General features: G+C 31.2%; 3 protein-coding genes and 1 non-coding gene across 4 annotated transcripts; 2 read left to right on the forward strand and 2 right to left on the reverse strand.

Moving 5' to 3' along the window:
• Positions 1-1,866: 1,866 nt before the first annotated feature.
• Positions 1,867-2,590, reverse strand: LOC105775976 (TIR-only protein). Its single transcript, XM_052622007.1, has 2 exons — positions 2,034-2,590; positions 1,867-1,942 (listed from the first exon to the last, which is right to left on the reverse strand). The coding sequence occupies exons 1-2, from the start codon at positions 2,588-2,590 to the stop codon at positions 1,867-1,869; spliced, it is 633 nt and encodes a 210-aa protein (XP_052477967.1).
• Positions 2,591-7,463: 4,873 nt separating this feature from the next.
• On the forward strand, positions 7,464-12,758 carry LOC105774913 (uncharacterized protein At4g04980). Its single transcript, XM_052622008.1, has 9 exons — positions 7,464-7,520; positions 8,067-8,219; positions 8,542-8,637; positions 8,728-8,854; positions 9,079-10,753; positions 10,838-11,003; positions 11,085-11,249; positions 12,122-12,274; positions 12,359-12,758. The coding sequence occupies exons 1-9, from the start codon at positions 7,464-7,466 to the stop codon at positions 12,557-12,559; spliced, it is 2,793 nt and encodes a 930-aa protein (XP_052477968.1). The 3' UTR covers positions 12,560-12,758.
• A 3,764-nt stretch (positions 12,759-16,522) lies between these two features.
• Positions 16,523-18,752, forward strand: LOC105778172 (uncharacterized). Its single transcript, XM_012601814.2, has 3 exons — positions 16,523-16,798; positions 18,082-18,281; positions 18,363-18,752. The coding sequence occupies exons 1-3, from the start codon at positions 16,709-16,711 to the stop codon at positions 18,619-18,621; spliced, it is 549 nt and encodes a 182-aa protein (XP_012457268.1). The 5' UTR covers positions 16,523-16,708; the 3' UTR covers positions 18,622-18,752.
• Positions 18,753-21,656: 2,904 nt separating this feature from the next.
• On the reverse strand, positions 21,657-22,562 carry LOC105774997 (dof zinc finger protein DOF1.7). Its single transcript, XR_008189598.1, has one exon. It is a non-coding gene; the product is annotated as a dof zinc finger protein DOF1.7 (transcript).
• Positions 22,563-26,277: the final 3,715 nt, after the last annotated feature.

The following is a 26,277-nucleotide window of genomic DNA, read 5'->3' on the forward strand; positions in this document are numbered from 1 at the left end:
TATTTAAAATATTATAAAACAAATAATAAATTTGAAAGGTCATATTTTAAAATATTTAAATGTTTTATATTATAAAAATATATTTAGTATTTAAAAATAATATTTAAAATTTAGAAAATAATTTCAAAAATATATATTTAAAATTTAAAATATATATATTATAAAACATTTCAAATATACATTTCAAGTTTTTAAAATTAATAATAAATAAATAAATAAAGATAAAGACAAAAATAAAAACATCAAGAAATGACAAAAGTTAAAAAAAAAAAGAAAAAACAAATTAAAAAAAATAGAAGCAGGGTGTTCTGGTGGCGCCATTTAAATTTACTCCACCCAAAATTTAAAAATTATTTTTAAAGTCCCTTATTTTTTAGAATTTTTAAATTATGATTTTTAATTATTTTTAAAGATATTTAAACCTTTTAAAAGAATTTTATAAAATTTTATTTAAAATTTTAAATGTTTAAATATTATTAAAATATATTTAATATTTAAAAATAATATTTAAAATTAAAAATAATTTCAAAAATATATTTTTAAAATTTATAAGAAATAATTTCAAAATATATTTTTAAATTTAAATATATATTTTGAAATTATTTTATTTTGTTTAAAAATATATTTTTAAAAATATGTTTAAAATTTAAAATTTAAAAAATTAATTTCAAAAAATATTTTTAAAATTTATAATACATAATTTTAAAAATAATATTTAAAATTTAAAAAATATATATTTTAAAACATTTCAAATATAAATTTTAATTTTTTTTAAATTAATAACAAAAAATAAATAAACAATATAAAATAAGAAAAATATAAAACTTAAAAAAAATTAAAGAAAAAGACAAAAGTTAATAAAAAAGTAAAAAAAAAAAGTAAACGAAAGGTGTAGGTCAAGTCTGGTGGCGCCATTTAAGTTGGCTCCACCAGAAAATGGAAAATTATTTTGACGTTCCCCGTTTTTTCAGAACTTGCAGTATTTCCATTATATTTATATAAGTGGCGTCATTTTACATGGCTCCACCAAGAGATTAAATTTTTAATACTCCCCGATGACGTGACAAGTTGGTGGCGCCATATAATTTGGTTTCACTAACTTTTACTGTAGATTTCAGATAATTTTAGTGTTTACTTAAAAAGGTGGGTCATTTTGATAATTTTTTAGCAGGAAAATAAATCTTTATATATTTATAAACTGAAATTAATTTCTTGGCATAAACCCAGACTCGTCAATGAAATTTCCTTCTCTGTCTCCACATTTTCAGCTTCTCTTTCTTTCCTTCTTCTTTTTCTATTTTTTTCTTAATTAAAAAAAAAAGCTTCTCTTTCTTTCCATGGTGTAAATAGAGAAGACCCATGGATTACTCAAATAACCAACAAACAAATAATAATAATAACTATTTTATTGAATTTTGACCATGTTACAAATGATTAATTCACTCAAGTACGTACCAATATATATGCATGTTTCAACAGAAAGAAAAGGAAAAAGTTGATGGTCTTTTAAATAGGTTTTATATCCTCTCCAGACAAAGAAAAGGAAAAAGTTGATGGTCTTTTCAATAGGCTTTATATCCTCTCCAGACTCCTTATACAATTTGGATGCCTAAGGTAAGATGCGTGGTGCTTGAGTGTTTGCAGATTTGAACTTAGTAAGTGATCAAGTACTTAGAGTCTCCACAGAATCGAGAAAAAAAGCAGACTATAGATAATAACAAATCCATTAAAGAGTTCATAAACTCCAAACAAAGAACGCTTCAAAAACTTCTCCCAAAATAATCAGCATGACTCCAAAAAAGTTGATGCGGTTAACAAATAATGAAGTATCTTCATTCTTGTTAACATATATGTACTTTTCTTGCTTCAATTAGCATCTTCCAATTCCACCAAGTTCTTAATAACAGCATCGGTTGCACAATTCAAGAAACCCGACCAGTCCCTTTAATCACAAAACAAAACAAAAAAATGTCAGAAATTCCATTTTTTTAATTATCCTAAGTCCTAACATTATTAAAAGTTGTGTTTCATACCCTTGTAAACTATCGAACGTAAGTCCAACGGTATATTTAGCTTCCTCGAGCGCCCAACTAAACCTCTCCAATTCCTCGGCCGAGCTGATCCCGCAATCCACCACCCGCAGTTGCGACGGTTTCACGTCGTAAAATATGGGTACAACCCTTTTCTTACACTCCATCAAAAGCGCAAGCTCATGTAAGCAAAAGTACGAATTGCAATAGTTCGGCGAAAAGATGGCCACGCCGAGCTTACAGCTCCGAATAGCCGGGTCTATTTTACCGAACAGCTTATCTCCGGGTTTCATATTCATGGTATCCAGGAAAGGTCTCAACCCCAACCTGAACAAATGGCCGTAGAGCAACCCCACAATGGTTCTCTTCGTATCGACCCCACGGTGGTTGATGAAGATATCGCAAAGTGGCGGCTGCAGTGGCGGCTGCAGTGACAGCTGCAATGGCGGCTGCAGTGGCGGCGTAGGTGGAGGCGGCGGCGGCCAGACTGAGGCAACGCGGTGGGGTTGAAGGATTTTGTGGCATAAGTTCACAGCTGATGAAGCACAACGTTGCTGCATGGTTACTTAAGAAAGCTACAAGAGAAACAAATTGATTGAAGTGGATGCTTACAACGTAAAATACTTGAATTTTTCAAGTGTATATATAAAGGTTTAAAAGATTTAATAAATGGGTTTAATGGGTGAATTTTTATTTTTAGAATTTTCCAGTTTGACTCTTTGATGCTTTTCTTCCTATTTTATTTGTATAATCCTTCTAACAAGTTTAATATGTATATATATATACACACACCGTTTGAAACCGTCTCTCTAGGATTATTGCAGCTTCTTATAATAGTAATATATATATATATATATATTTAACTAGACTAAAGGGAATCATTGAAATATTCCTCTTCTTCCTTTCTTTTTATTTACTATTTCTTTTTGTCTTTTTAGATAGTATTATTCACATTAGTAATATATAATTCTATGCCCAGTATATGAAATTAAATAAATTTAATTTTAAATTATATATATCATATGATTCGCTAATACACCTTAAAAGTGAAAAATTGTAGAATTATACATAAATCCTTTTCTTCTTACTTCATTTTTATAAACCCATTTATCCTATAAACCAAATATATGTATCAAAAGACATAAGCATATATACCTACTTTTTTGACCTCGACCCTTGTAATCATTATTGTCTTTGTATTAATTTTGCCATGAACCCTAAAAATGAAGAATAATATGTTTTTCTTGTTTGTTTTTTGATGAAGCATGCAAAATTTCCATTACGTGCGTCCATAAATGCGAAGGTTTAGTTCACTTGTTATAGTCAAACCTCATTTGTTTGGGAATAGTAAATTACGAATATATATATATATTATGTGTTACACGCGGTTCAACCTATAATTAATTAGTTAGCAGCTAATTATGCCATTAATAACTTAAGACTCCTATAATTAATTCCAACTAAATTCAATTTATATGCCAATACAATAGTAAAAATATATTTAATTCCTGTTAAAATATATCACTTAATCTTTAAAAAACTCGAGTTTATATATTATAGTACTGTGAACTTTTAATAAACATATGAATATATATAACTATATATAATAATCTCAAATAATAGGTAAAACCCATTAAATTAAAAATACCTATAATTCATTTTTAAAATATTATTTTAAAAAATATATGTATTAATATAAAAGAAAAAATTATATAAAACAGTAACACCACGTCATCTCAGTATATGATTTCTAATAGTTTTATGTCACATTAGTATTTTCATCTTAAAAAAATCAAATCTTAAAATCCTAAAATTCATGATGAAATTACTGATATAATATTAAACTATTAGAAATAGAGAATATCTTTCTTTTTTGTTGATGTAAAATAGTTTGGTGGGTAATATATTATTATATATAGCCATAAAAAATCCAAATGAAGAATAATATGAACTGGTCTTTTGAGGCATGCAGATTTTCCATTTACGTATGTCTTCATATGCAGGAAACTTAAGTCATTAAACTTGTCTGAATTGCGGCGCACTTAGGTTTCACACAATTCCAGCTAAAAATCATTTTATTAATTCCACTGAATTTTTTTCCATATAATTTTAATAATTCTTTTTATCTAGAATTTTGAACTCCAAATCTAAACTTCAAACTTAGAATTTTAAATTCGAGGGTCAGGGTTCAAGGTTCGGATTTGAGATTAAGGATTCCAAGTTTAAGGTTCACTATCTAGAGCCTCTTATCAACTTTTAAATAAGATGATAATACGCTTTAGCGTACTTGAACCCATGTCCTCTTGTATTGGCAACAATGCTCATACTGGTGGAGCTATGACTCAACCAGCAATTTATTTATTTACTCTACTTTAATTTTCTAGATGTCTTTATAAAAATTAAGAAGTTAATTGAACTGATAAGCTTGTTAAACCTTACCATCAAATTGTTGACTTGGAAATAAACAATTTAGCAATCTATATGATTAAAAATTAGTAAAAATTAATAGTTTAACAATTTTTTACATTAAATTGGCCAAAATTAGTAGTTCAAATTCACGTGATTACTGAGAACTGAATCAGCTCTATAGTTTTCATAAAATAAAATGACCAAATTTTGACAAATTAAAATAAATAGACTTACTTCTGAAGTTACGTGAGTTAGGGGGATGCAATTCAAGATTAAACCAATACCTTTTATACTTCGAAAGAGTGGAGAGCTGCGTGGTGAAACAGTACAATTTATTAAGGGTAAACTACAAAAATAATCATTTTTATTTGCTTCCTATTACATTTTAGTCACTGATGTTTGAAATGTTACGTTTTAGTCACTTACGTTATCGTTTTGTTACGAAGTGGTCACTCTACTATTAAACTCTGTTACCTCCCTAATTGCAGCCTAAATGGGTTTTAAATGCCAACTTGAATGTCCAGTTGCTAGGATGAAAATAAGTTGTTAATTAAATAAATTTAATTTGGACTATCACGTAGGACATCCAAGTTAGCATTTAAAACCCATTTGGACTGTCATGTAGAACGGAGCTTAAGGGTAGAGTGACCACTTCGTAACAAAACGATAATGTAAATGATTAAAATGTAACATTTCAAATATAAGTGACTAAAATGTAATTTGAGGTAAACAAAAATGACTGCTTACCCTTTTATTAATTTATGTAAAGGCAAGCCGCTATAAAAATGGTAAATTCATGTTTAGTCCCTCTAAAAATTATAAAAATATATTTTGACATCTTGAAATTTTATAATTTTAATTTAACTACATTAACAATAAAATATGTATTTTTAATAATATATATATAGTGTAATAACTATGCTAAATTAGTTATATATGCCAAAAAATATTAATTGGCCAAATAGGTCGGTTTTTGAAAATTTAGAGAAATAAATTGTTTTAGAGTGAGAGTATGAAAGTGTGCCAAACTAGACAAACTTTTTTGTAATTATTGAAAATACGTTTAACTAGATGTACTTTCACACACTCTCTTAAAAATAATTTATTTATTAAAATAAAAAAGCCTATTTAACCAATTAAATTTTTTGACATATATTCAACTAAATTAACCTAATAAAAAATGAAAAATACATTATATAATACAATAAACGTGAGAAAAAATAAATTAGACGTGGGCAATGAGTCCAAAGGAGCAGTTTAATATGAAAATACTGACTCATTTAATTAAACACGTCATCCTCGGACACGAATAGGGCCAAATTAAAAGGTGGTGGGTTAATGGAAATACCGAAAATGGATTTAGGTACAAAGTTTTATATAATCGGTCCATGACTCTTTACTTAAATTAAAGCTGTAATATGTAAAGTGTGAACCAACTTATTATTTGTTATTACATCAACCTGAATTTCCAATATTTGATTAATTAAAAATTTTAGTATTTTTATTATTAAAAATTTATCATTGTAGGTTACATATGACTTAGAGGTTGATTTAACACTTGTCTAGATCGATAAAATCGATCTTTTCTTAGTCCAATCAACTTGTCCGGTCCAGTTCCAATAACATTGAAGTTTTGACATCAACTTGGCCAGAATTAAATAAGTTTAAAAATATTTTATTAAGGATGGGGTCACACGGTTTGAACCCGTACCAAACAAGTGTCTGACAAAAGATTTAACCACCGCTTTACACAAGTCAATACAAGTTTTAAAATATTTTCATTTAAATGTAATTATAAAAATATAATAAATACGAATATGAAATTATATTTTTTAAAATATTTTAATTTTAAATAGTAAACCAAATTGTAAACATGTGTATAATATCTACTCTATGAACAATTTAGACCTGACTTGTTTACTATTCGATCTGTGTTTTGAATATACTCAATACCATATTTGAGTTGACATTTAATGCCCCAAACAAATAATGCTTAGTATAAGGATCTAATTGATACCATAACGAAATTTTGAGAACTCAATTAAAATATTTTAACATTGGGGACCAATTTAAAATATATATCATAATTTAAATATATCTAACGCAATTGACCCATCAAATTAAACTAAGCAACTTAAATCTAGGACTTAATCGTTACTAGGTCAAGCGTACTATAATATATGTTTCAAATAAGACAATATTATGTACAGGCTAAAATATGTTTCAAGTGTTTGTTATTTTTATATTTAGAATTTAGTCCTTCTATTTTTAATTTAAAGAATTTAGTCCCTCTACTTTTTGGATTTAAAAGGTTAAATTGTGTCACAGCCTCATAGGTCCTTGTACTTTTATTTTAACAATCTCGTAGATTCAATCCTTTAAAAATTATAAAATATAGATATTAAAATAATAAAATTATATTTTTATTATGATAAAACTACACGACTTAATTCCGACCCCAAAAATATTTGTAACTTCATGGCTAGTTGTAATTTCATGATTATTTTCCATGGCTCTATAGTAATTTACTATATATACCTTAACCATAACTTAAACGTATTTTTATCTTCTTTTCTAGAAAATATTTAAACACATAAAAGATGAGAAAATTCAACTAAGAACCATACTCTGTTAAAAAGATCATAAATTGGATTAAATTTAGTAAAATTAAGATTAAAAAAATTATAAAACCAACCCATTAAACCTTAAGAGATTTTGTAGTTTAAACTAAGCAAACACACACCATTCAATCTAAACCCACTCTGTAGATTTTTGTTAAGCTAAAACCCAAAAGTTTTAACAAATACTCTTACTTTTGATTTTTCTTCTTTTTAATCCTTGGCTTTCTTGTTTTAAGAGATATCCCCTTCCAAAAAAAAAAAAAACATGCACAGCAACACCAAACTGGGTTCTTTTTTTTTTTTTTTCAATGCTTCTTTGTTTTGTAAAATTATAGAACATTGACTTTTTTTTATTTTTATTTTTGGCTTTGTGGCAAATTGTTTGGTCGTAGATTAGTTGATAATGCCAGGAACTTTCTGTGGTTTATCACCAATGTTGTTTGGTCGGAAGCTTGTCCAGGTAATTTAATTATTCAGATTATTTTCTTATTTATTGGTCAAATTTCATAAATGGTCATTGTAGTATGTGTTTTTTGTGGTTTTGATCCTTCTATTATAATCGGATTTTTCTTTTTCGAAAGGTCGTGGTTATTTGGTGTAATTTAATTAATTTATTTTGGTTAAAATATGTTATATATCTTCGTATTTTTACAAATTTAGTCTTTGTATTTTTATTTTCATAAATTTAATCTCTTTACTTTGCAGATTTCAAAGTCTAAATCTAATTGTTCATACTGTTAGTTTTTTTTAATTTATTAGTGTGACATTTTAAAATAAAAAACTTACCTTATAGTTATATAATTAAAAAATGACATTATAATGAATCTGAATTTAATAAAATAATTTTAATATTGTTAACAGTTAGATCTAAAATTTAAAAATATGAAAAATAGAAAGACAAAATTCCAAAAATTTGAAGAATATAAAGACTTTAGGCTAAATTTAAATTATTCAAAATGGCTAACCCGATTAGATATTTATATAAAATTGAATCTTGTTTATGCAGGGACAAAAGGCCCCTCTACCAAGGAAGGAAAATTCATGTCAATCAAGTGCCTGCAACTTCATTTTGATTATGGAGCTTAGGAAAAAAATCATTGCTTTCAGGGACATCATTGATCTGCCACCACCTTCTAGCACTTTAGTTTCAACAGACCAGGTAATGCATGAATCTAAAATTAGGTAAATTATATTTGTAATCATCAACTATTAGTAAATTTTTTAAAATTTTACCACAAATAAAGTATTAGTGATAACTTAGCAGCTTTTAAGGTTGGTATAATAATAACTTTAACCATCTGTATTTGTATATTGCGTCAGTTTAGTCTTAATTTCAGAAAAAACACTTATTAGTAGTCGGGTTACTACGAGTTTTACATTACTTAAAAAATAAGTTTGTAATATAATTAAAGCGATAATAAAACAAAATTAAAAATTTTGAAATAATTTTCACTTGATTCAATTATTTTGTGTTGCTGCAGTTGTTGATTGGAACAATGAAAGATCTTCATAAGTTCTACCCTGAAAGCATACCCTATTTTCGCATTTCAGAGTTCAAAAAATTGCCTCTTGATAAGGTATTTTGCCCACTTTTCATAAATTTTTAAGCTAAAAAATGGGTATTCTGAAGGATCGTACGGTAACTGTTTGATGAAATGCCTGAACAGGCGCTGATATACTTTTGCAAGGCTTTGCAAGGCCTTGGGGACACATCAAAGATGAGCGATGAGTGGATAAACAAATATAAGTACGATATACATGATAATGACAACTGCAAAAATGTCGATAAGCTCGGTATGTTAGTTAATTTTGCTCAGCCATGTTGGCAATGGTCACTGGCGAAGCAGAAAATCAAAATTTTATCATTTTGAGAGGTCAAAGTGTAATTTTTTATTTTTAATTTGAAATTTTATAAATTATAAAAGGTGATGAAAATAAAGTCCGGAGCTCCTGACAACACCCCGGCTTCGCCACTGACAATGGCTATGTTGTTCTTACATTTTTTTGAACTTTGGCAGTTGAAATCGCTGTGGCTACACTCAATGGATTGATTAAGATAGCAAAGGAGAAATTCGATATGATGGATGAAGATGAAGAGAACAAAGAGTTCGGTCCGAAGGCGAAAACGTTCGGAAAGGTTTTGAAGGAATCGTATTCGGAGTATGGCTCGAGTAGCCCTTCTCCGGTGACACCAACTTCTGTCCTGCCTGAATTGATGAATGGTTCGCCGAAATCCTCTTATTCGTCATCACTTTTGTTGCCTCTTCGGGTTCAAGCGGTTGGGAAATCGAATCCTGTAGATGTGAAGCGGCTCGAGTCAGATATGCTTCCGAAGGTTCAAGTCCATGTTCAGAACTCATTGAACCAAAAGAAGGTTGCTGCTGTTGAGAAACAGAAGAAAGAAGCAAAGGGCAATTCCCCAGTGAGAAAAACATCAGAGGTTCCCCATTTGAATTCAAGCAATGCTTCTGGTGATAAAGCAAAGAGCTCACTGAATGCAGCATTGCCATCATCGCCTTTAGGGAGGCTACATTCCGAGTTGTTGAAAGATAAAGTAGGTGCAGAAAAATCAACATTGCCATCACCATCACCATCACCACTATCAGCATCCCTATTGCCGTCACCGTCACCATCAGCATCACAATTGTCATCACCACTATCAACATCCCTATTGCCATCACCGTCACCATCAGCATCACAATTGCCATCACCACTATCAACATCCCTATTGCCATCACCGTCACCTTCAGCATCACCATTGCCATCACCATCAGCGTCACAATTACCATCACCGTCACCACTATCAGAAACACCATCTGCAGATGTGTTACTGCCATCCCCGCAATCACAGCGAGTAAAAATGTCAATGGATATGGAGACGGACATAAGATTACTTCCACCACCACCGAAACCGTCGGCTGAAGTTTTATTGGCTCCCCTGCCATCCCTGCCAACAAAGCTGTCAACAGATAAGGCAGTAGATATAAGAGCATTTGCACCATCGGCGCCACCGACAGCAGCATCAGCACTAGCACCACCATTGTTGCAACAAAATGTAGTATCGGGAGGACCGCCATTGCCTTCGCCCCCAATGTTGCAACGAAATGTAGAAGCGGTACAAGCAACAAAAGTAGCAACAGAGTCACAGTTGCCTTCACCACTTTCAATGCTAACAAATATAACAGTGGCTGGAATACCATTACCACGTCCGCCATCACCTCCACCTCCGGTCTCATCGAAGCCAAATGTAATGGCTATAGGAGCACCCCTTCTACCACCACCTCCAGTCCTATTGCAGTCAAAAGTAGTGGCAACCGGAGCACCACTTCCACCACCACCACCACCTCCTCCTCCTGGAACAGTATCAACAATGCCATCACGCCAACCACCGATGATCCTTTCAAAAGGATCGGGACCATTGCTGCCGCCACCGCCATCACCCCCCATGTCAAACGGAGGAGCTGCTCCACCACCTTCTCCACATGGTGCGGCAAAATCCTTGCGCCCCAAGAAAGCAAATACTAAATTGAAGCGATCAAGCCATATAGGTAACCTATATCGGGTTTGGAGGGGCAAAATCGACGAATGTCCCAAGCAAGGCAAGTCACCTACTGGTACAAAAACTGGGGTTGGAACCATCATCATCAATGGCAAACAAGGCATATCTGATGCATTAGCAGAGATGAACAAGAGGTATATCAAGACCTGCACCTCATCCAAATTTTGTTTTTGTTTTTTTACCAATCACACATTCTTCATTCTTTTTTTCGGCCTCAGATCGGATTATTTCCAACAAATAGAAGAAGATGTCGACAAGCATGCTAAATCAATCACAGAACTCAAAACTGCTGTTAACACATTCAATACAAAGGACATGACAAAGCTGCTCAAGTTCCACAAACATTTAGAATCCATTCTTGAGAACTTAACAGATGAAACCCAGGTTATTTGAGCATTGCTTATCAATCTTATTGCCCTATGCTTAATGATTCTATGATTATGAAGAATGTTTTTGGGCTTGCAGGTTCTAACAAGGTTTGAAGGGTTCCCAACCAAAAAGTTGGAAGCATTAAGGACAGCTTCAGGACTTTATTTGAAATTAGAATCAATGATCACTGTGCTACAAAACTGGAAGATTGAGCCTCCTTTGGCTGAGCTTCTTAACAAGGTTGATCGTTACTTCAACAAGGTATGATTTGGCTCTTTTATAAACATAAGATAATTAATAATAGGTTTAGCCTTTATACTACAGTTAAATTTAGGATTTAGTTCTATCGAAGGGAGGCCAGACTCACAAGGGAAGAATCCGTCGAGGACCGACAGACCCGTCAACAAGTTCGATATTGGGCTGGGGATGTCTATACTCGATTTTATTCTTGAGTTTTGTTTTTCGGCTCTGCTAAGAGGCCAAGCAGGTTTACAAAGTTAGATCAAGTGGTACCCATACCCACAAATGCCATATAAGTCCATGGGTTCATACCCCCACCAAGAGCAAATGTGGATATTTTGTTGGTGGGTGAAAGCGCTGATGCTCTGTGAACGTGCCACCTTCTTGGGCTCTTAGCAGAGTAACTTGGCGAACTCATTCGGGCCCTCTGCAATGTCGGAAGACAAAACTTAGAATAAAACTAAGTATAAACGCTTTAGGCCCAATAGCAAACTTGTTGAGGGGTTTGCTGACCCTTGATGGGTGACATTTTGCAAACTTTTCCTCGAGTGATTCTGGCCTTCCCTCAACAAGTCCCTATACTTAAGTATTGGCATAACTTAACATATTTATTTTTATAATGTCATTAATTAATTAAATAAGTAATACTGATAATTATTTCAGTTAAAATGCTAATGTAGTTTTTTTTTTAAACACCTTTTTGACTTATCATGCTGACATGATTCTTTTTCATGCATGAATAAGAATACATGTTAGCATCTTAATAGTTATAACCGCGGAATATATTGGTTAAATTCTAAATTCAACCGTAATAAAAGTATCAAAACCAAAATTTTACCTTAGTAACACCATTTCCTCCCTAACCAACCAAAATCCATACAATTTTAAAACAGATCAAAGGTGAAATAGTCGCCCTGGAAAGAACCAAAGATGAATTAACCAAGAAATTCAAGAGCCAAGACATCGATTTCGACTTCCAAATCCTCGTACAAATCAAAGAAGCAATGGTTGATGTTTCATCCAATTGCATGGAACTAGCAATGAAGGTAAGCTCCAACTCAATGTCTCCATTAATCAATATTGAAAATTCTTCTTAAAAAAAAAACTGGGGTGTTAAAAAATAAACCCAGGAAAGAAGAGAAGTGAAGCTAAGAGAAAACGAAGTATCCAAAGCCAAAGCTGAAGCTCAAAGGAAAGTGTGCATTAAAATGCTGTGGAGAGCTTTCCAATTGGCTTTCAGGGTTTATACATTCGCCGGCCTAAGCCATGATGATCGTGCCGATCAACTGACCCCAGAATTGGCTGACGAAAGCCAAATCGATCCTCAATAATTCATTATATATATAAATATATATATATATATATATGTCTTGAGGAACTTGAATTGAAGTTTCAAAAGGGCTTTGTAAATTTAAACTAAGAAACTTTGCGAACTCACAAAAGCTTGAGATTGTAATTTTTATGATGTCATTCATTTTTTCCCTTGTAACCAACGTCGAACTATTGATTTTTCTTATTAAATTAATAAAATGTTTATTATTCTTTTTATAATTTACTATGTGTAATATCAAATTAATACGGAGTAGAAAGTGGTGAAGAATCGAAATATAAATGGACAAAACTCATCCACAATAATTCAGTATGGTGGGACTGGAGATCTATATATATATATATATATATGATAATCATACTAGATAATCGTATAATTCATTATATATAATAGGTTAAATTTTGCTATCAATCCTTATACTTTATGAAAGTTGTGGATTTAGTCTCGTACTTTAATTCGATTAATTTTAGTCGTCAGATTTTTTGAATTTTTAGTCCCGACACGATAATAATAATAAAATTAGTTTAGTTAAATTCAATTATTAGTCTTGAGCTATGCGTACAATTGTAGATTTAGTATATGTTTTACAATTGGATTATTCTAAATCTCTATTTTGTCAAATTTTGAAATTTCAATATTATGTGAATGACAATCGTTAATCCATTAACTGAATTTTTGTGAGTAATATGTTAAAATAACAAGCTCACGTGGCATGAGACATATTATGATATATTTTGAAAATAACATAACTTAATGAATTTAACAATTATTGCTTGTTGAGTACTGAAATTTTAAAATTCGAAAAAATATAGAGATTAAAAATGACTAAATCCACAACTTCTGCAAATTACAAAGATTGATAATGGAATTTGATTTTTTTATTCACTCCAACTTCACACAGTTATGGATTTAATGGAGCAAAGCTTGCTGGTTTCATCTTACCGTTGTAATGATCATTACATCAATGGCTATAGCTTGCAACCAGATGGTTATAAGCAGTTTCAAAGCTCAAAAGGCATCAATTCATCATGTTACAGATATGTGCACCCTAAGCTCGCTAATTATTGTCATACATCTCACTCCGCTTCGCTTCACTCAAGAGATCTCGCCAAATGTCTGTCTCATCAAGGCTCGTTGCCTTATCAAAGGCAAAGGCCTTGCCATGCCTTGTACGCCATCGTCATGCAAACTCCAAATGACAGGTGAAGTAAGACATGACTCAAAAGACATACATTAACACGTGTCAGCAATGTCACATGACTCAACCTATGAATATCAAGATGATGACACCTATCCTAGAATATGTATATATAGTTCTCCAGGGACAAAATCAGAAAATTACTTTAAGGGATATAGGAATATTAATGTGCAATTTTATCATTATACTAATATGTAATTTCTTAAAAACTTAAGGGACTAAATGGTAAATCTATCATTTCTGAAGGGCAAAGGTCACTACCTACCCCGTTTGCCTTTGTCCCTATAGCTTCCATACACTAAAAAAGGAAAACATTTATGGGCTTAGATAGGCTCTCGACACTCAACAATGTTTAAAATGAAAAATTTAATTTCTCACCGCAATTTTTAATAGCAATATCAAATACTTTAAAAACTACACTTTTTCACGATACTTTTCAAAAAAACATATTTTTAAACAAACTTTTTACAGCACCAAATTTGTCCTTAAAAAATATTAAAAGTTTTAAAAGTTGATTAAAATTATATTAAAATTAGTAAAACACTGTTGTAACTTTGTATGAACAGCAAGAAATGTCAAAATGTTTTAGTCTCTATATTAAAAATAGTTTAAAATTATATTTCTTACCATTATTATAATCTTATTCTAATCATTAACATAATTAATATTGTCTAATTTGATTTTGGCAACACATATATTTTGGTTCTTTTTCTTTTGAATATTAGTTTTATTATATGATTTTATCATATCTATTCGTTTTGTACAAAACTTAGAACTACCTATATGTCCGGCTTTTTCCCAACACTGTATTTTAATATAATCAAACTCACATTTTCCTACACCGACAAAAATAATGATATATCATTTAATAAGAAATAATTAATTATTAAGGTGGAATTGATTGACTTGTCTTTAGGTAAATATCAACTGTGGATGATAATTGAAAATCTTTTGACTGGTTAGTGGTGTAAATGACAAAGTTGTCTTTTTCTTTTGTCCCCCCATTGAATTATTTTGGATGTGGCAGCAATCAAAAAAATCCATATTAATCCATTGCTTGCCATACATTTTCTCTTATCATTAATGGAGGCACATCAATCATCTTGCCCTTTAATTCTAATATTTTAATGCTCCACCAAATCATTTTCAACCCTCGTCAATGTTTTTTAATTCTCATCTAACCCGTTGCCATTGAAATACGGTCGAAACAGTGAAATATGGTGCAATACTGTGAATTGGTGTTTTGTATGCACTTGGCATTCTTACTCATAAGTGTCTTATAGTATGTAAAATATGTGTTCGAGTCCAACTATGTGCGGGATGCAAACGAAGGCCAATAAAAGCCTACAGACACCCCTCAAGTGCAGCAGGCTTGAATTGGTGCACTTTCAAGAAGAAATGGTTTAGAAATTCTCGAAAAGCTTGAGAAGAGACCGAAATCTTGTAAAATTAAGTAAAACGTTGTGGAAGCTCTAAAAAGATATAGCCTTCTCTAGAATTGTATATGTAAGTTTATATAGAATATTCTAAAAGCACAATTCTTTATCGTTGAATGTAATATATCCTAGTTGTAAGATGAAAGGGACTTGACCTATATGAAGGAGGTAGCCCACCTTTATTTGTATACTTGAGCAGTAATACTTCTTATCATTCTCTCAAACTCTCTCCCGTAAGAATCGAGCATAATGTCAAACTTTTTCTCTTGTGTGTTTTAGGTGAGGCTTAAGTCTAACTAGTGACTTTTTAATCTGGATAGATGGTTGACTTGGGTATATATTAGCCGAAGAATCGAGCAGGTCATATGTTGGTGAAGCTAAAGTCTTGGCTCATAACCTAAGGTGCAGGTTGCACCTTCTCAAGCTCGATAATGATGTGGAAGATTCACTAGTCAATTAGAGAGACATGTGATTGCAACGCATTCAATGTTCTCCACCTTAGTAGCTAAGGTTTTTTTTTTAATCTAATTTGGTACTTGAATTTGATACACTTTTCTTAATTTGATATTTAAGTTTTTTTAGTCCAATTTGGTACTTAAACTTACGACCTACATGTGGTATATGATAAATGAATTTTTTTTTGTATTTTAAATGTTCTATTACATTTAGTTTAATTTATTAAATTCATTTTATTTTTAATTTAATATAATTAATTTCTTTTATTTTGATTATTCAAAACTCTTATTTTTTCTTCAATAGTCCTTTGTTAAGCATAGCTCAAAACACAATTTTTAACACGAATTTCTTTTGATATTGACGATATTTTTATGGAATTGAGGACTTTGTAAAGATCAAGCCATACTTTAAACATGTGGTCCCTCTTGAATAATTTATATCCTTAACAATCAAAGTGATCTTAACTTCAATAAAAATAAAATTTGAGCATATTCTTACTGAAAATTCTAAATAAAATAATAAGTCTTACCATTAAATTTAATGTCATTTGCTACCTATATAAAAAAAATAACACCGTTAGTGTTTTTGGGTAATTTTTATAGCATTTGACTAGTTTAGATATCAAATTAAATTAAAATAACTTAAGTATCAAATTAAAAAAAATTATCAATTAAGCCAAATTAAAATAATATAACATTCATCTTTGGATCTTGCTAGGCTTGTGGCAAGGAAAGTCCACAACGGTGACTTATCATGCATTTAATTTCGTGGATAAACACGAAAGTCAAAATCAAAACCACTAAACAAAATCAATTAAACTAATCTTACAATCATGTTCAGATACGTATTTGAGTAATTATTCCTTTCTTTAGAAGTAAAACCACGCTACCCTAACCTCAAACCTCTGCACATATATATAGTCCCCCCATTTGTTCCTGCTTTTTTCGAACGCTTTTACTTAAAATTCCTTTTTCCTTTTCTGTTTACTTCTCTGGGTCATAATTTTTTTTGGGATTTTTGTTTAAGCTTTGTGGGGGGAGGGGGGGTTGCCCTTTTAACTATGGCTTCAACGTTGTTACTGGCTCTGGTTTTTGTGATTGATCTTATTGCTTTTGGACTTGCTGTTGCTGCTGAGCAAAGGAGAAGCACTGTGAGTTTTCTTCATACAGAAAAAAAAAAAAAAAACTGCCCTTTTGTTTCTTTCCTTTCTTTTTTAGAGTACTCTTTGCTGTTTATGACTAATTTCTTATGGTTTGCTTATTTTGTTTATATGATTTCCTGAATGGGTTTTTGATTCCATGCTGTAGAGTTTAGGCTTTTTAGTTGTAAGGTAAAAAGTTGCTTGCTTTCTAAACAAAATGAATATTTGTTATATAGCATGGTTGTTTGTATTTGAAGTTCCAAGTTTTCAATAAGCGCTCACTGTGAAAACTAAGCTAGAAATGCACTTGGGTGCAAAATATTTAACTATAAAGATGGATTAAACAAGATTTTGTTGCAAGTATTAGTAGTTTTACTTACCGGGAAAACCGTGATTTTGGGCTAATTTAGTATTCCCGTTGAGTTCAAAAAGTGATTGAGTTTGGTTCTAAATAGGCTAAATGCTCAAATTGAGACCAAAAACGTCTTATGGGTTGTTTACATAAGGGACCAACTTTTTCAGATGATGTCTAACCTTTACAAAAGTGCTCAAATGAATGTCAAATCTTTGCGAAAATACTTAAATAAGTGCTAAACCATTTCAAAGTACTCAAATGTCGTATATCATATTTTAAAATATGTTTATTATTTTCATTTCTTTTCAAGTTATATCTAATTCAGTTGTCATGTGTTTTATTTTAAACACGCCAGCATTCACCTAATTTTTACGACAAATAGGGAAAGGGCATAAAAAGTCTTTATTTGAACACTTTTATAAAGGTTAAGCTATTATTTGATCATTTTAAAAAAATTGGCCCTTATGTGAGTTACACTTAAAAGGTTGGGCCCTAATTTGAGCATTTAACCGCTCTAAATACATCCTTTTATCAACAAGCTTGTTTAGTTCATGATAACAGGAATATTTAATAAAAAAATGTAGGAAAACACTAAGAGGAAACCGTGCTGAAAACATTGTATATCTTTAATACCATTTTAGATGCTATGTTACTTCAAGTGTGTTTTAATTTAGAACTTGAGGCTCAGGGAAGAAATGTCTTTGTTGTTCTTATTGATCCCAAATAGAGTGCACATGGCCTCTGAAAGAGGTTATTGCCTTGAGATTTGGGTAATGTATCTGTTGGTTCTAAGATCATAGGCTGGCTATGCTTCTTTCGATGCCAGCAGGAATGTTTCGTAGTTACAAACAATGTATCTACAGCGAACGATATTTGGTTATGCCGGTGCAACCATCGACAATTCTAAATGGTGATAGCCCTTGTTCTCTGTTTGCAGGCCACTGTTGGCAATAATGGGAAAGAAAGTTATTGTGTTTATGATAAGGATATTGCAACTGGCTTAGGTGTAGGTTCATTCCTTTTCCTTCTACTCGGTCAGATACTAATCATGGTGGCGAGCCGATGCTTATGCTGTGGTAAAGCCATGAAACCTAGTGGTTCTAGAGCATGGGCAGTTGTACTCTTCATCACTTGCTGGTAATGTTTTTTCACTGCTTTTTAACGCCTCGTGTTCGTTTCCCCAATCGTCTAATCAACGTGTTGCATCGGGTATTTCAGGGTGTTCTTTCTCATCGCGGAGGTATGCTTGCTAGCAGGGTCGGTCCGTAACGCATACCACACCAAATACAAGAATCTCTTGGATAATCCTCCATCATGTGCAACGTTGAGAAAAGGTGTGTTTGGCGCCGGGGCTGCATTCATTTTCTTAACGGCCGTAGTTTCCGAGCTTTACTACGTTAGCTACTCGAAAGCAGCTAGGGATGAGAAGCCTAACAACTATGGTAGGGACACTGGAGTGAGAATGGGAAACCTATAAGATGAGTATATATATATGGTCATTGATGATCATATGAAATATTCTTATGTAGTAATTCATTGTTAATTTGACCTTGGTGTGTTTTTGGTAACATGTGTGATTGACTATACATTGATCTTTGACCATGCCCACTTTAGCCTCTCTTTTTTTTTTTTTCTCTGTTTTTCAATGTTTTTTACCTAGGGTAAATTTAGAACTTTTTTTTAGAAGTTAAAAGTTAAATTATAAATTTAATTTTATTATTTTTTATAAATATTAAATCATAATTTTATTATTTTTGGGAATTCGAAATACAATATTTTTCATGTATTAACTTAAACTTTATAAATTTTAAAAGACAAGAGAAAATTTCTCATTTTAAAGGCCATTGTCCTTGTCTACCCATTTGGTGTCACCCTGACCTATTTATAAAATGTTTTTAAAAAAAACATGATTTTTCATTCAAAAGATGTTTCAAATAGTCACGTGTTTTACTTGTCTTTTAGAGTTTTTATATATAGTATTACACATGGTACTTCCACCACTGAATACCTTCATGAGAGGGCTTTGTCAATATATGAGAAAGATGAGAAAGATGAACGCGAAAGCGGATCGTAAAATTTGTCAAAGTTGTAGATTTGACTGAGGGTTCTAGACGTTCAAAAAGAAACTTGGATTTTGACACAACTTGAAACGAAATTGAATTCAAGTTAAATAGAAAAAATTAAAACAAATAAATAAAATAAAATAATAAATCAAAGATTAAGGATGCAAATAAAGAAGATAAATAGAAAGATAGAACTTAGCGTGTAGAAGTCCTAAAAAGCCTTAGAAATACGAAGAATTCACAACCATTTTCAACTGGCTCTAATTTTCCCTTTAAGATAGAAACCTTAGCAAGAAAAAGTTTAAAATGATCCCCACAATCTAAAAAGATTGTTAAAACTCTTCTAAGAAAAACTTAAGAGAAATTATTCAAAAGAAAAACTTAAAGAGAATTTATTAACTCAAAAAAGAAATAAAATAAGAATGAATTGTCTGAATTGTGTATAATGCAAATGCCTATATATACGCTAGCTAAATAAATATAAATAAAATTCTTATGTATACTAGAACTCTAATTTAATATAAACAATAGGTAGTTTTAAACTAAACTTTCTTGTTAACATAAAACTCTTAAATAACTTAAAATACTTAATAATTATAAAAAATTCGGAATAAAATAATAAGATATGATAAATATAATATTGAGCTCATATATAATAAAAATTAAGCCTAAAACTCAAACCTAATATGATTTAAACTTGAATTAAAAGTCTAAAACTCGTAATTCCCGTCATAATCCCGTTCAGAAATTCTGCTCGCTTAATTTTCACTAAAACAGTCATAACTTGAGCTCCCGAACTCAAAATCGAGTGATTCAAAATACGTTTCGAAACTAAGAGATAGATCTTCAAACATCATAGAGACATCTCAACCGAAAAATGCTAAGATCCCATCCAAAAAGTCGTCACAAATCTGCTGATATCCCAAATCTAAAAATTGACAATTTTAGTGATTGAAATCTAATAAATTTCCCTTCATCCATGCAAGTATCAATGTATCTCTACCAAAGGTATTCTTCACTCGAGTCCTAAAAACACATAATCCCATCATTGTTAGGTAGACCATTTATATTGACGTGACAATTATCACCGACCACTTACATACTCTACAACATCACATTACTCATCAATCTAAGCCCTTTGAAAGAATCAATGAACCAACCAAAGGCTACCATGTGCCTCCATAGGCCTATTACTTTATAAACTCATCTCACACCTGTATACCCTACAATATCACATTACTTATCAGTCTAAGCCCTTTGAAAAAATCAACGAACCAGCCAAAGGCTACTATGTGCCTACATAGGCCTAGGCTACTAGACACAACCCATACCTCTCCTAACTCCTTCATCATCTACTCCTCTTTCCAGATCCCTTTAATCAAACATATAACATATAAGAATCAGAGGAAAAAAATATATTTTCTCAACAATCCCATAGTAGATAAAAACTCAATCAAAGGAAGCTGATGCTATAAAAACAAATTAGGAAACAAAGAGTGGAAAGTGTGGCCCCAATGTCCACATGCTCTGGATCTCTCAACTTAGAGAGGATGAGAGCAGACCATGTTGGAACAAAGATTTTGGTGCCTACTAAACTAGTAATAATATAAACATAGAAGTACACAGTTCAGACTGGCCAGCTAGAAGAGGGAAAAAAAAGAAGAAAAGTAAAGCAAAAAAAAAAACCCTACTTTCCAACCAGACAAAGAAGAGAATGATTCTCTGATCATAAATTATAAAGAAAAAGAATCTAACTATATTACAACTATTCAGATATGCCACTAAATATGCATATCCACATCAACGACCTTCCATCACATTCAGTTTGCCCAGCATAGCTGGAAAAAGACCCCATTTCTGAACTCTTCATATATCATATAGGTTTTGGAACTATTGGCAAAAGCTGAGGAATCCAACTTTGAAAGTTGGAATTCGAATCTCATTATATGCGAATATAATGTGTGGGTTTTCTTCCCATGTTTTGTGTGGGTCTTATTCAACTATTTTCAGATTAGTCTGGTTTTTATTCGATTTTCATTTTTTATGCATTATATTGATTGTATTTTACATTATAGTTTGGTGTGTCATATAAATTTATACTTGTTTTATTCTTATAATTTGTACTTGCCTTGTAATTGTACGGTCTTTGTGTTACCGCATATATATATATATATGATATATCCTCTTCAAGGCCTTAGTTTAATGGTATGATTAAGGTCTAAGTTCGAGTACTTTATAATTCTTATATAAATGTATAAGTTCTCTACTAAATTTAATCTAACTAATTAATTAATTTGTAATTAATTATGATGACTGATTCTATTCCAACCGTAATAGTAATAATTATAAAATAACATATCCCACCATATTTCCCACTTTTCCATTCATACAGCTAACATGCAAATTCATTTTCTTGCATTATGTAAAGATGTAGAGAGTACAAAATAATGTCCACCTAAAACCCAGAGCTGAATCTGAAAAATCACAGCTTTGTGAACAATAATCAATCTAAGGGGCCAAAAAAAAAAGTAAATGAGAAAAAGGGATCTCCTACATATTAACATTGAATATATAATTAAAATTTGCTTTTCATGGTTTGATCTCAGAATCAACCCATGGTATGTTGTTGAGATCAGTAGAGACCAGTTCATCAATATCATCCAGGTTCCAGTAATTTGCCATGTCCATGCTTGCACTAGGCACTTGCCATGTCTGTGAACGACTACTGTTTGCTTCTCCAGTGTAGTTATAGTTACTTGGTGAAATGGAGCTAGAACTTGAGCTTGAAAATGGGAATTCTAGGCCTTGAGTTTGAGGTAACAAAAGGGATGAAGATGAACCCATTAGCATGTTATTACGGTCCAACAATGGTGGAAATGGATGTTGTTGCTGCCATTGGATTGCCATCAAGGAATCAAGTAACAGCCTATTGCTATTATCAGTTTATCACTAGAGGCAGTGCTGGTTTTAATGGCGGTGCTGGCAGCTTTGATGCCAGGCTTCAGCCGCTGGTTTTTACGACCACCACCGACAGGTACATTCCGGAGAGTGCCACCTTTAGTCCAATGTCTCTTACAAGCCTTGCAGAAATGTCTAGGCTGTGATTTGTTGTAGTTATTGTAATAACAAAACTTTGTGTTCAAAGAATCACATCTAGGACACTTCAATGGCTACTGGTGCTGGTTTTGTGTGCGTCGCTTCTTCATTATTGAAGCTTTTGGTAGTGTTTGAGCCTGCAACAAAGATTGGCTCCAACCATGACCACCATCGCTAGAAACCTGTTTAGAACTCAATCCCATAACACTATATATCTTTAATCTAAGCTATATGTCTCACATACATATATATACATAAAATAGTGAGTTTGTTTTAGACTTTGATAAACAAATAATGATATGATGATTAATATATAGAAGCATAGAAGAAGAGAGAGGATTTCTTGCTTAACAATGAATTTGAAAGTGGGGTAGGGAGGGTGAAACGTGGAATTATTTGGACCGTTGATGGTGGAGAGTGATTGGATAGGCTGTAAAGAGCAAAAGGTATTCATGTTACATGCTATAATAAGTAATAGTAAATTAATTAAGGTATGCTACAATGTCATGCATATCGTATAGTGTATATACATATAATAATCTTCCCTTAACATTTAGATGGGGGGAGAAAATGGGTCTCTTAAAACCTATAATTTGGGAGTTATGAAGATAGTCTTGCATGGCATGATAGCTGATAGATGATACTTGTGATGATGATCTTATGGGCCTATGTACATGTGATTATGCACCTATGGGCCTTATGTGTGAAGATCCCCAAGTTGGTTTTTTTCACTAAATATTGGCTTGAAAGTTGGCTCTAAAAACTTTAAATTATTGTTATTTCTTGTAGTGTTGTTAAAATTTTAATAATTTATTTAATTTTTATAAAAAAAAATTGACTATGTTGATACAGAGTGAAAGAGAGTGTTTGAAGACAGCTCACTAAGCAGACGGAAAGTCGTAAGTGATCAAGTATTGTAGTAGAAAGGAAAAAAGAGAAAGTAACAATTGAGAGAGAGACTATAGTGAGTATCTCGGCTCATATTTGGGCCTTATAAATGGTATTGCCGATCCTTTTTCGAGATTACACATATCTTTCTATTATTGGTTTCCTTTCTCCTATGTACAGGCTGCCTTATCAAGATACTAAATAAGGGTAGCATATAGACGTCATGTGGTCTCTCAACATGTACTCACCTTATTATTAATCTGTGAGACAGGTATTTCAAAGTCTTAATCAGTGGTATCTAGTCTTCATTATTGGTCTCAGCTCGTAAGACGAACTCTCCAAAGACCATTAATTAATTCAGGAGATAAACATATAACAAACATTAATTTTATATAAATAATAATAATCAAAGTGAATGGATAAATGGTACCTAAAAAGCTAAATAAGCACACATCAACTTTTGGTGTTGGAATGAAATGGCATTTGGTATGCGATTAAAAAGAGAATAATCGGTATAAAATTTTGTCTGATATAATTAACAAATGGCATTATTAGTTGCATCCATGAAAGGCTTATCAGAATATGAATGTGTGTGCAATTTGAGAGTCGCTCAAATTTTTAAACCATCAAAGGATCGAAACAATTAGGCCAGGGATGATGCATAAGTTTGATTTTATTTTTTAAAGTAAAAAATCAGTAATAATGTAACCTAAATCTTTAGTCGGTTGGTTAGGTAAAGTTGATTTGCATAGCCATTTTTCAATACTTTCCATAACGTCTGTCGCACAGTTTAGAAAGTGACTAAGCACACTAGCCAATTGAACGAAAACATGTCTTTATCCATCGTCTGGGAAACCAGTTGGTGGCAACGATGGCGCCAGCGAGGGTCCTCTGCAAAGCACCAATACCCGCCTGTGAGGAAGGAAGCGTCGCCGCTGAATGACAACGAGAGGACGTCAATGGCGCTTGTTTCCTTCCATTTTTCAAATGCAAAGCTTTAGTTTTTCTAACACTTACTGATAACTAATATTTTTAATTTGTTTGGGTGTGTCTTAATTTCATTATCGTTGCAATTGTTGTGTTACAATTATTGACTTGAAATTTGTTGATGCCGAAGAAAGAAGTATCTTCTTATTCTCGGAATAATAGTTCTTAATCTGGTAATTTTCTCTACATTAGAAACTTTACAATGTGCTTTTCTTCATCATCTTGCCTGCAGCATTAACGATACGAAATTATGATTCCGCAGGTAACAACTCTCTTGCTCAAAATTGATTTGGTTTGATTTTTTATTTTTTATATTAATTTTTTAAATTTATTTTGGTAAAATGAGTTTTATTTTATAGTTTTTAATATTATTTAACAAAATTTTAAGATATTTTCATAAATATTTTAAAAATATAAATTTTAAAATTTTCAAAATTATTTTACTATTTCAAATATAAAATATTTATTTTTATATCATATAAAATTAATATTAATTATATATTAAATAAAAACAGCATTCAATTCGGTTTCAGATAATCAAAAGACACACGTACCAATTTTTTAACGTTGCTTTTAGAATAAAGAAGACATTATCAATATCCCTAACACTCACCCTATTATTTTATTACATGGCAAAATAGTTAAACTAGTCAAAACAACAGACTTGTTAGAAATAAATTTAGTAAAAAAAAAAAAGATACACACGTGTGTGTATAAGATTGCACGTGAGAGAAGTTGGGCTGTGAGTCCGGTTATAATTGGATGATGAGATAAAGATGGACTTTTTCAATTTTCTACTTTATGGGCCTCAATTAATCTTATTCGAAACCCAATATAAATTTAATAATTATCCATTTTGATAGAATTTTTTGGTCAGAGTCTACTAAGAGTCCCTATACTTCTATATAAATTTCATTTTAATCCCTTTACCAAAAATTGCTCTAGCTTAATCCTTACATGTTAAATTTTTATTCAAAGCCTGATACATTTACAATATTTCATTAGGTTACTAATAAGTTGAACAAAATATATCATACTTAATTAATATACTCATGACCCGACTCGATCCATAGAAAACCAACCATCCCAAAAAAAATCCATGTATTTTTGAAATACCGAACAGCTAAATTATCAGTAACTTAATAGAAAATTATAACAATATCATGATTTGAATAAATTTTAATGTACGGATATTAATCTAAAGTAGTTTTTAATAAAGGGACTAAAATGAATTTTAAATAGTAATATAGGGACTTCCGATAAACTTTGACTGAATTTTTTTTATAAAAAAAAATCCAAACTGCCGTAAACTAGGACACTAAATTGTTTCATTTATTATTTTTTAACAGCTTAAAGTTATTTTATTAAATTTAGTTGTATTATTAATCTAAATATTTTTTAGAAAAAGCAGTGAAAGCGAACATGCTTTAGCTTTTTAAGAGGCGGCCGACTATAAAGAGTCTGCTTCAGTTTCACTTTCTTAAATGCATTTGTCAGGAACCAATTCCCCATGTCTTAAATTTATTTCTTAAGATATATTTTCATTAAAACAATAATAACAGTGTGGACATAGGAACATACAACATGTTTTTCCTTACCATGTTGTCTTGTTACAAAAATCACATGATCTATTTGACCTTGAAGGTAAAATTAACTCATATTAAGTATTTGTTTTGTTGTCCTCTAAAATGGTTCATTTTCAGGTGTATACATAAGGTAAATTTTATTGAAATAATATGTTAGAGGTAATTACGTGTCATACGTGATGACACGTATTTCTTTTGAAAGTTACATATATTTTAAATATTTTTAGAGGATTATAATAAACAGGTGATACTATACAAGTGGTTTATACTCATAAGAGATGAACTTTTAGAGAGATTACTAAATTAATAGGTTGTCGATTGACATACAAGTCAAGCATTTTATATTACAACGTAATAATGTACTATAAATTATAGGATTTTTTTGTAAAAATTAATTTTATCTTTAATTTTTATCTATATTAATAAATAACAACCACTAAAACTAATTATTTACTTCAAAATTTTCAAATTAAAATTTCAAAATAAGATTATTTTCAATAAAAATTCTTTCTA

This window comes from Gossypium raimondii, chromosome 10 (genome assembly GCF_025698545.1).
Source record: "Gossypium raimondii isolate GPD5lz chromosome 10, ASM2569854v1, whole genome shotgun sequence".
NCBI lineage: Eukaryota > Viridiplantae > Streptophyta > Magnoliopsida > Malvales > Malvaceae > Gossypium > Gossypium raimondii.

Excerpts from the sequence above, each read along its gene's own strand:
- LOC105775976 (XM_052622007.1), bottom strand. The coding sequence starts at position 2,590 with ATGCAGCAACGTTGTGCTTCATCAGCTGTGAACTTATGCCACAAAATC. Across the intron at positions 1,943-2,033 it reads ACGTTCGATAGTTTACAAGG|GGACTGGTCGGGTTTCTTGA; the intron begins GTATGAAACACA and ends TTGTGATTAAAG.
- LOC105774913 (XM_052622008.1), top strand. The coding sequence starts at position 7,464 with ATGCCAGGAACTTTCTGTGGTTTATCACCAATGTTGTTTGGTCGGAAG. Across the intron at positions 8,220-8,541 it reads CTTTAGTTTCAACAGACCAG|TTGTTGATTGGAACAATGAA; the intron begins GTAATGCATGAA and ends GTGTTGCTGCAG. Across the intron at positions 8,855-9,078 it reads CAAAAATGTCGATAAGCTCG|TTGAAATCGCTGTGGCTACA; the intron begins GTATGTTAGTTA and ends GAACTTTGGCAG.
- LOC105778172 (XM_012601814.2), top strand. The coding sequence starts at position 16,709 with ATGGCTTCAACGTTGTTACTGGCTCTGGTTTTTGTGATTGATCTTATT. Across the intron at positions 16,799-18,081 it reads CTGAGCAAAGGAGAAGCACT|GCCACTGTTGGCAATAATGG; the intron begins GTGAGTTTTCTT and ends CTCTGTTTGCAG. Across the intron at positions 18,282-18,362 it reads GTACTCTTCATCACTTGCTG|GGTGTTCTTTCTCATCGCGG; the intron begins GTAATGTTTTTT and ends CGGGTATTTCAG.